Genomic DNA, 9983 nt, shown 5'->3' on the forward strand with positions numbered 1-9983 from the left:
AACACCATAATTTTGCACGTCCAAAAAGTGACCCAAAAAGCAAGGCTATAGTAAGGCAAACGGCAAAAATGTCCAAAAATGACATGTCCCAAAAACAGCTGAAAATAGTTGAAAACCACATTAAATAGTGTGTCTACACACGCCGTAGCATAGAAAGTTGCAAAAATGTCCAAAAACACCATAATTTGGCACGTCGAAAACAAGACCCAAAAAGCAAGGCTATAGTAAGGCAAAAGGCAAAAATGTCAAAAAATGACATGTCCCAAAAACTGCTGAAAATAGTTGAAAACTACATTAAATAGCATGCCTAGACACGCTATAGCATATAAAGTTGCAAAAATGTCCAAAAACACCATAATTTGGCACGTCCAAAAAGTGACCCAAACAGCAAGACTATAGTAAGGCAAAAGGCAAAAATGTCAAAAAATGACATGTCCCAAAAACAGCCCGAAACAGTTGAAAACTACATTAAATAGTGTGCCTAGACATACCGTAGCATAGAAAGTTGCAAAAATGGACGAAAACACCATAATTTGGCACGTCCAAGAAGTGACCCAAAAAGCAAGGCTATAGTAAGGCTAAGATGTCAAAAAATGACATGTCCCAAAAACTGCAGAAAAGAGCTTAGAACAGCATTAAAGAATTTGGCATGTTAAAAAAGTGACCCAGAAAGCAAGGCTATAGTAAGGCAAAAGGAAAAGATGTCAAAAAATGACATGTCCCAAAAACAGCTGAAAACAGCTTAGAACAGCATTAAATAGCGTGATAGCGAGACTTGCAAAAACAGAAAAAAACACCATAATTTGGCATGTCAAAAAAAGACCAAAAAAGCAAGGCTATAGTGAGCTAAAAGGCAAAAATGTCAAAAAATGACATATTCCAAAAACAGGTGAAAACAGTTGAAAACTACATTAAATAGCGTGTCTACACACGCCATAGCATAGAAAGTTGCAAAAACACTGTAATTTGGCAATTCGAAAAATGACCAAAAAAGCAAGGCTATAGTAAGGCAAAATATTTCAAAATTTGCCATTGTCCAAAAAAGAGCTAAAAACCACTTAGAATAACATGTTATTTCATATTAAACTATACAGTGTTGAAAAAAAATCCAAAAACAGCCCCAAAAACCTTAAAATAGCATGCTGAAAAAATGACAAAAAGAGCAAGCTATAGTATGGCGAAATTGTCAAAATTTCACATGTTCAAAAAACAGCTGAAAACCACTTAGAATAGGATATAATAGCATGTTATAGCATGCAGTGTTGAAAAAAACATCAAAAAATGCCCCCCCCCCCAAAAAAAAATAGCATGTTGAAAAAATGACCAAAAAAGCAAGGCCATAGTATGGTTCAAATCTCAAAATCTGACTTTGAAAACCACCTAGAATAGAATATAATGGCATGTTACAGCATACAGTGTTGAAAAAACATCCGAAAATGGCTCAAAACACCATAAAATAGCTGCAGAGACACGTCATGGCATAGAATGTTGCTAAAAGAGACAAAAAAACATAATATGGTATGTCGAAAAAATAACCAAAAAAGCAGTACTATAGTATGGCGATAAATGTCCAAAAATGGCATTCCGAGAACAGCTGAAAACTGCCGAAAATCACAGAAAATACGGTCCCGGGACACGCCGTGGCATAGAATGTTGCAAAAAGAGCCAAAAACATGACATGTTGAAAAAATGACCCCAAAAAGCAAGGCTATAGTGTGTCTAAAAATGTGGAAAAATGACGTCCTAAACATGGTCAGAAAAGTCATTGTTCTTAATGTCGAAAAAAGTCATAGTATCGCACGTTGAAAAATCAGTTGAAGTGTCATTTCTCTTTACTCTTAAAATGAGTTTTATTTCTTTTGTTCTAAGTTGACGTGTTGTTCACATTTTATGAAATAAAACTGAACATGTCGTGATTTATTAAACATGTGGACCTTACTAACCTACCTTACTCTCACTAATTTAAAAAAAAAAAAATCAAAAAAAGAAGGAAAGTGAAAATGATCACCAGAGAACAGATCAAACTTTGGGGGAAAATCCATTTTTATTAAAAGTCATGTACAAAAGGAATATTCCATGTCAGGCTGCTAAAAAACGTCCATATGTACAACATATCATACAGATAAAAACACACACACACACACACACACACACACTGACCTGCTGTAGAAACACTGGATCGACACAAACACTCACAGACGTGTCACAGAACGACACAACATCTGCAGAAAAGGACACCTGTGCTGCTCCGTTTGGATGCATAGCTTTGAGAACGATTCGCTTTAATTCAGCTACCAGAGGAGAAATCGAACCACCTCTGCGGCAAACATTAGTCTGCGTCCTGAATGTGTTTTGGGAACGACTGATGAGTTAAAGCAGAAATGAAAAAAGCTTAAAAAACGTTCAGATCCGTTGGTGGAGTTTTGCGGTTTGAGGATTGAGTTTCGCTGTAAAGACTTCAGATATCCAGATAAAACTTAACTCCCTGATTGCACTCCGGGCCTGCTCACGGTCACCGCACGCACGTACGAAACTGATTTATTTATTCTTATCTTTTTTATCTTTTCTATGAATCTCTTTTCCAAAAATCAAAAGAATAAGTTAAAAAATAAGTTAAAAAAATTACCTGAAACTTTTTTCTGGAAATCGTGTCTTTATTTTCTCACATTTTTTGCTTATTTTTCAGGTCCGTTTCTCTGCACTCTTTATTTATTATCTTTATTTTACAGATTTTTGGGCCATTTCTGAAGCTGCTCGTCACCTTCTTACCATGTTACTGAAATGATTGAAATCAAGCCCATTTGTTCAGGTCTGAGAGGGTTAACTGGCTGTGGTGGGCTGGTTTTAAAGCTAAAGATTTTGCTATCAAATGACATTTACTGAGAAACTTCTCAGTAAAGGAGCGAAATTTTGGCAATGGAAAAACAGCTTGGCCATTTCACAGAGGTCCCTGTGACCTCTGACCTCTGACCTGAGGTCTGAATGAAAACGGGTTCTGTGGGTTCCCATCAGTCTTTCCTCTGCAGACCTGCCCACTTCAGGACGGTCCCATGCAGTTTTTTGCACGCAAATGTGCAACTTTGTCATTTTTTCTTGTTGTATTTGGATATTTCTGCACACCGGGGTCCCGAAACACTGTTGGAAATTCACAGTTTGAGTCCGAGCGCAGAGCTGAGACTCTGCAGGGTTCAGTGAGCTCGGTTCTAATCACGCGTGATGATGTTAGACCCCATTTCACCTATAGTGACTTTACAGCTAAAAACTAGACACCTGGGGCCTCATGTACAAAGGGTGCGTACGCACAAAAACGTGGCGTACGCTCTTTCTCACGGCAAAGTTCAGATGTATCAAGAGTGAAATGACCGTGGAAATGTGCGGTGCCTCACGCCAACTTCATAGCTGGCGTACGCACGTTTCTACAGCCGTTGATACTTTGGCGACACTCAGAGTTGATCCTGGGAAACATAAAATAAACACATGTGTAACCAATCCGTCCTCTGAATGATGACTTAATGATGTGCACATCAGAGACACATGAACAATTAACACCAGTGAACAATTAACACACACACACACACACACATACGTGTCTCCAATTACATGAGTGGATATAAAAGCGTGCGCAAAGTGGTGCAAAAAGTACCGCTGAAAACAATGGCAGCTTTAGCAGCATTAGAGGACATTGCAAATGGTGCAATTAGAAGAGAGCGTGTGTTTCGAGACAGAGACGACGTACTGGCACACGATGACGACTGGCTCATCAGCCGCTTTAGGTTCCCGAGGGCAATCCTCGTGGAACTGTGCGCAGAGCTGCGGCCGGCCTTGGAGCGCAACACAGCCAGGAGCCATGCGCTGCCTGTGCCCATACAGGTGCTGACCACACTGGGGTTCCTGGCAACCGGGGCATTTCAGAGGGAGCTGGCCGACCGATCGGGACCGTGCCGGTCGACCCTCAGCCGAGCCATGCCAGCCGTATGGGACGGAATTATCCGCATGTCAGCCAGATATATCAAATTCCCATACCATGCAGCTGAACAGGTCAACATTAAAGCGCAATTTGCAGCGAGAGCCGGTTTTCCTAATGTAATCGGAGCTATCGACTGCACACACATTGCTATAAAAGCGCCGTCACATGATGAATTTGTATACGTGAACAGGAAACACTTTCATTCCATCAATGTACAGATCATATGTGATGCGCAAATGCAGTTAACCAACATTGCGGCGAGGTGGCCTGGTTCAACGCACGATTCACGCATTCTGAGTAACAGCATGGTTGGGAACAGATAAGCTGGCACTGTGCGCGATGGGTGGCTTCTTGGTAAGTAAATTTGTCGTGTAATTGTCCTAGTATTAGTCCCTGTGATGCGCATTGAGCATGTGCGCCCCCAAATCATATCCCGTCTTCACCGCATCATTACTAGTCAGCGGTTAGCGTTAGTGACTTGCTGTGTTTTGCTGGTTAAACTACAGTTTCAGATCTTTCTAACAAGCCCCTGTTTGTCACTGTGCGCAACGTACTCATGTTAATAACCCCGTGCGTAAAGTGTGCGTAAAGACTTATCTGCCTCACCTTCTCCCCGGCGCACTTCTGCACTAATTTGCAACAATAGTGTGTGATCCGTGTAAGTGTATAAACTTAATGAATGGAAGCTTAAAATCCCGTCTTACTCATCTTTTGTTTCTTATTTTCTGTTCGTGCAGAGAGGGGAATCTCAGGTGCAGGGCTTATTTAAATATGATTTGCGTATTTAAATGGGGGCGTGGACAGGGAGTGGTCGGGTACTCCAACATGTGCGCTCAATTCCACGCTGATTGGGATGTACAAAGGGAATGTGCTTGGATTCATGCGTGCGCACAGATTCATACATCAGGATTTTTTTGTGCGTACGACGTTTTCTGGATTTGAGCGTACGCCATGTTTCAGTAGGAAATCCACGCAAGTCTTTGTACATGAGGCCCCTGATGGATTACGAGGATTTCTGGGGGCTTCTGAGCAGTTTCTAAGACACAAGTTCTCGCCATCCAATCGCCAAAAAATGCCAATTCTTACAGAAATGTCCAAATTTCAAAAGTTTTGACACCAAATCCCAGCGTGGCTTTTTCTGCTGTGTTTCTGAAGGTCTTGGTGTCTGAATGTGGCATTTTAGAGGATTTTTTGACAATTCTTATCAATTCTCAAAAGGTTCGAAATGATTTTGTGCTCACAGGTGGTCCTGCAGTTAGGTGACTGTGCGCTCTCAGATCTGAACTTTCAGACGATTAAAACTTATTTTGTGCTTTCTCTTGAATAAATCTCAACACGCATTTGACCAACGCTGATCTGCGGCGTATAAAGCCAGCTGACGGCGTCTGCACTCTCAGGGCCTTTAAGCTCACGTTAACGTCTGGATGTGATTTAGCTGCACGTCTGCAGCTCCTCCGCCTGCTGCGTGACACAAACACACTCGGAGCCACGGCGGCTTCACGACGACCGTCTGCACACGGACCCACGAACACGCTGAGCAACAAGGAAAACAACAAAAACACAAGATAACGGGACAGTTTGGCTGTTTTAAAGCGGGGCGCTTCTCGACAGTCGGCGTGTCACCGGCAGCAGATGTCCGTCGACACAGTTTTGGGAATAAAGCGGGAGCCGATGTGCTGCTGTGGACAGAGAAGCATCCAAACACCTGAAGAACTGACTGATATCTACTGCAGGTGACAGACTGACGACGGATCAGCAGCTCACGCACAAAAGATGTGAGCTGTCCCTTTAACGCGCTCCTGGGAAGTTTCTACGAGGGAATATAAAAATAATCTCTCATCTGAAAAGTATCAAATCTTATTTTACACGTTTGAGGGGTTTAAAGTGTTTCACCTGGTGTCTTTTTTGACTCTGAATCTTTCACTAGTGCAACAGGAAGGTAGAAAGGAGGAAATCAAAGCCGCTCCTCGTGTTTCAGGTTCATCTGCGGAAACGCTGGCGTGAAAAGATGTGTCTTGAGGAAAAAGATGAAAGAAAAGTTTGTCCTTCTGAGGTTTTCTTTTTGTTTGTCGGGTCAAAGTTCAGACTGTCGGAGCGGAGATAAAAAGATTACAACACTACATTAAAATGCCCTTTAAGAGGAACTTTGAGTTCTCCTTGTGAGACTCGCGTCGAGGCCGTGATGTTGGAAACGAATGAACCAGAATCGCTCTCACCGTCGCCCACAACATTCCTGACATAGTTTGATGGTAATTTTCCTCCAGGAGACATAAAAAACAGTCACCTTTTACTCTAAAAGTTTGGAGAGAATAAAAGTCGGCGACCCACAAACTGCCGACAAATGAAATCAGTGCAGGGCGCCAAAAAAAGGGGGAATAAATAAAGATGTCCCGTGTGCAGCCGGTTCATCAGCTTCTCTCTGTGCTTTGTCATCTGCGGCCTCTGAACTCTGCAGCTGCTTTTCTACATGAAGAGTCATCACATGATCAAGCCGCGGCCCTGAGCGCGTCGCCACGTCACTGCCGTCATCCGTCTGCAGGAGGGAGCAGAGCTGCTGCGTTCACGCCGCGCTCACCGAGAGCCGCTCAGACCGCATCGTGTCTGCTGCTGTTTCCTGAACGTCTTTAAACACAAAGACGAGATTAACTAACTGAACAGAGCTGCAAATCTCTGTCGCTTTGTTACATTTTAAGGCTTGATTTCTGCTTTTTTTCATGAAATTCTCATCTCATATTCAGAGGCAATTCATTTACAGAATTCCTGCAGATTACTAGAAAAACGAAGCCGCTCTAGTACTAAAAAAATAAAATTTAACACAGAGGCAGAAAACAGAACCTTGTACGGCCTCTGAGCAGACGATCATCTGCACAAAGACTCAGCAGTTTGGTTTTGGTAACTTTTAAATGGTTTGAAATTAATAAAATGACAGAAAAATAGCAACAAGTTAGTTATTCCATAAATCATGACATTTTACAAAGAAAGTATTTGTCAGTTGTGAGGATTCTTATGTGATAATAAATATACAAAAGAAAACAAAACCTTATACAGATAATAATAATAATAATAAAAATAATAATAATAATAATTGATAAATTGAGTTTTTGTAGCTGCTCTGATATAAAAGCAGACATCAAATACAAAGTGCTGCAGCCGCAGAGAGGCCTGTTTTTACACCCGCAACAAAAAAAATCACATCCAAAATGTGTGAAAGCTGAAAAAAGCACAAAAACTAAAACTCTTTAAACGTGAATTTCTGTGCTCCTGAAAGTCTCATTTCCTACAAACAACAAAACATTTTCAGCTGAATTTAGAGTCTGAATCTGTAAAAGTGACCTCAGTTTGAGCTCGTTTTACTCACATCAGTCTCCTGCTCTCCTCCTCACTGAACTCACTGCTTCCTCTCACCTTTCACCTGAAGCAGCAGCCAATCAGGACCGAGAGTCTGGAGGCGCGTCAGCAGCAGCCGACGAGGCTTAAAGGTGCAGCAGCATTCAGCCTCATCAAAACCTCCGCAGCAGCGCCGCCTGCTGGCCGGCACAAACTGTGCAGGCAAATACAAAGAGATTACTGAGACTTGAGATCACAGCGGAGGATCAGCACCAGGCAGCAGAAATTCTCTTTTTTTCATCATGCACGTAGAGAATAATGTTGAAATACAATGTCGAGAAAAAAGTCAAAATGTTTAGGAAAAAAGTGGATATTTCTGGAATTGAGTTGAAATAAAATTTCTAGAATAAAGTCAGCTTTGTGAGACTTACAGACAACGCATGACACAAAAATGGAAAGATACTGACAGACTTGAACTTATTTAGGAAAAACTGTGCCTTTACATGTAAAAAGGGAATTTCTATTACAGTCAGTAGCGTCTCTGTTGTCAAGTCTGCTGTAATGACTTTCACTTCACAAAATAAACGGTGCCTTGTGTTCATGCTACAGCACTTTTTTAAAAAAAAAATAAAACCTGATGCTTGGCATCTTCCCTAAAACTCACTTTACTGTCATGAAATTTACTAAAACCACTAGAGTTCTCTCCTCTGTCATACTGCAGTTTACTCTGGAGAAATGTGGCTTTGTGTCATTTGTCATTTTGTTGGGAATAATAATACTTCTGACTTTATTCTTGACGTGCATGATTTCAAAAAACCTTCTTCCTTCACAAAATATGTCTCCTGCCTGTTCTAGTCCTCGTCTGTAATAAGTCACACTTTATTTGGAAGTTGTTCGTTTCGGACGAGCAGAACGTCTGAAACTGAGCTACCCGGCAAAAACTTTAATAATAATAATAATAATAATAATAATAATAATAATAATAATAATACATTTTATTTATAGAGCTCTTTTCACAATACTCAAAGACACTTAACAGAGACAAAAAAGTCAACTAAAGTCAATAAACAATACAGAACAGCTTTGATTTGACCTGTCAGATGTTTCTGGCTGAAGAATTTAAAATTCTTTGTTTTTAAACTATGAAAAAGCTGTTTATGCTGTTTTATTTTTTGTGAGGTAATTTTTTTCCTAAATATTAAGGGTCCCTAATTATTACGTTTTTTTTATGATTGTGGGGTGCCACTTTGTGCAGAAAGTTTGCACAAGAGAAGTGAGAAAAAACGCAGAGGCAAAGATTTTGACACGCGGACAAAAAGCTTTTCAGTCCAGGTTCTCGCTTTCATTTCACAAATTGCATTTTACCAAAATGATATCAGAGGTGTTTGTTTCGGGGCCGTCGTCCTCCGTTAGGGTTCACTTATGGCCCTTAAAGAGAAAAAGTTTGGACATCCCTGATCTAAAATAACATCTCTACAGTGTGAAAATTAGCAAACAAAAAAGGAAAAAAAACTTAGAAATGGCTTGAAAAAGTGCTAAAAATGTAAATGTTATTCATTTCAATATATAATTATATTACATATTTTTTATAATCATTTTCTAACTTTTTTTTACTTAGACATTGTTTTAGTTACTGAAAATTTAGCATAAATAAGGTTTAAAAAAAACCTAAAACAAATATAAAGGTCAAAAATAACCAAAAAAACAAAAAAAGGTTGATAATGACTATAGTAATAATAATTATAAAATTAAGTTTTCTGGGTAATTTTCACTACTTTTTAATTCATTATTATTAATTTAAAATAATTCCTCTATTTTTTTAGACTAATTTTCTGTTAATTCACCCTTTCCTGATTTCTTGCATTTTTAGGGACATCTCTCACCAGGTTGTTGCATTTCTAGCCGAGTTTTTTCACAGAAATCAAACCCATTTGCTCATTTTTCAAAGGTTCAAATTGTGAAAGGCGTCCGAACGCAGCACGAGAAACTGACGTCGATAAAGGTTGCCGATCAGGTTTGATTTTTTAACTTTGCAGATAATTGAAATAAAAATCGCTGTCAGAAAATATTCTTTATAATATTGCAATTTGGATCTGAGCAGCTCTCCCTGGTTTTATTTTTTGGTTTCGGATCGGACGTGAACGCAGCGCTGAGCCCCGCCCTCTCTGTATGGCCTCTGCGGCGCCCCCTAGTGGTGGTACGGCAGGGGCTCGTGGCTCCTCTGTATGTACGCCACGGCGTCCCTGTATGTGAGCGCCAGCTGGGGCCGGTCATACATCTCGCTCAGTGCCTGGAACTTGGGGCCCCACCGCGACAGCCTGTCGTAAACAAATCCCCCCTCCTCGTCCTCGTCCTCCTCCTCGTCACCACCGACAATGTTTCTAAGTGACGCGGCCGACCCCAGCGAGCTCAGGCTTCCTGCCGACGACCCCGAACCCTCCACGCACCACACGTGGTAGGCGTCCGGCGGCAGCGCCTCGCTGTCGTTGTCCGCCTCCCAGATGATTCTCGCCACGTAGCTTTTAAAGTCTCCGTGAGAGCGCGACCCCAACGGGGCGAAACCGTGGCTCGTCTCTGCGTCCCCACCTGCATGAGTGGCGTAGTTGGCGTAGGCGGCATCGCCGGTGTAGCTTTTGGCGGCGGCGTGCTGGTAGTGGTGATGGAGGTGCGGGATGCTGAGGTAAGGAGC

The 9983-nt window shown here is 41.3% G+C and overlaps 1 protein-coding gene across 1 annotated transcript in view; it reads right to left on the bottom strand.

The window, feature by feature from the left end:
* Positions 1 to 2025: 2025 nt before the first annotated feature.
* LOC121945704 (neural-cadherin) overlaps positions 2026 to 9983 on the bottom strand; it is a 143142-nt gene continuing 135184 nt past the window's right edge. Inside the window, exon 35 of the mRNA XM_088084823.1 lies at positions 2026 to 9983. This exon is cut by the window's right edge and continues 144 nt beyond it. Within this exon, the coding sequence (XP_087940949.1) occupies positions 9483 to 9983 (501 nt within the window). The 3' untranslated portion in view covers positions 2026 to 9482.

The sequence above is a fragment of the Plectropomus leopardus genome, chromosome 11 (genome assembly GCF_026936395.1).
Source record: "Plectropomus leopardus strain MGB_pleo_1.0 chromosome 11, ASM2693639v1, whole genome shotgun sequence".
Lineage (NCBI taxonomy): Eukaryota > Metazoa > Chordata > Actinopteri > Perciformes > Serranidae > Plectropomus > Plectropomus leopardus.